This window comes from Charadrius vociferus, unplaced genomic scaffold (genome assembly GCF_000708025.1).
Source record: "Charadrius vociferus isolate BGI_N301 unplaced genomic scaffold, ASM70802v2 scaffold822, whole genome shotgun sequence".
NCBI classification, from domain to species: domain Eukaryota; kingdom Metazoa; phylum Chordata; class Aves; order Charadriiformes; family Charadriidae; genus Charadrius; species Charadrius vociferus.
This window is the reverse complement of record NW_009647481.1, coordinates 827,675-828,205: the sequence shown is the minus strand read 5'-3', so window position 1 is coordinate 828,205 and position 531 is coordinate 827,675. Positions and strand designations below refer to the sequence as shown.

The 531-nt window shown below is 65.9% G+C and overlaps 1 protein-coding gene across 1 annotated transcript in view; it reads right to left on the bottom strand.

The window, feature by feature from the left end:
• The window catches only part of LOC104282634, a 10,878-nt gene that overhangs the window by 4,918 nt on the left and 5,429 nt on the right, over positions 1-531 (bottom strand). Inside the window, exon 4 of the mRNA XM_009880749.1 lies at positions 265-371. Coding sequence (XP_009879051.1) covers positions 265-371 — 107 coding nt within the window. The remainder of the gene's footprint in view (positions 1-264; positions 372-531) is intronic.

Here is a 531-nt window from a genome sequence, read left to right as displayed (position 1 = left end):
AGGGGTTGGGGACAGCCCCGACCCTGGGGACACCCCCAACCCTGGGGAAACCCTGGTCCTTGGTAGACAACCCCATCCCTGGGGACAGCCCCTGTCCCCAGGGGCACCCTGCTCCCTGGAGGACACCTCCATCCCTGGGGAAAACCACATCCCTGTGGACACCCCCATCCCCGGGAACACCCTGGTCCCTGGTAGACACCCCCTGACCCTGGAGGACATCTCCACCCCTAGGGACACCCCCATCCCTGGAGACGCCCCGCTCACCTCTCCCAGCCCTGTGAGCAGCTCCTCTCCAGCACCTCCATGTAGTCGGACTCGCTCAGCGCCTTCCTGCCCACCTTCCCCTCTGCCCTGCGCAGCTGCTCCTCAATCTGGGGGGGGAAAGGGGGCATAAACCGGACGGTGAGGGCAGCAGCCCCCCTGTGTGACCCTGATCCCAAACAGGGATGGGGTCCAAACCCCCTCCCTTGCAGCCTCTGCATGGGGTGGTGGGTCCATGAGTAGCTGCAAGGGGGCTCGCTTTTTTGGGGG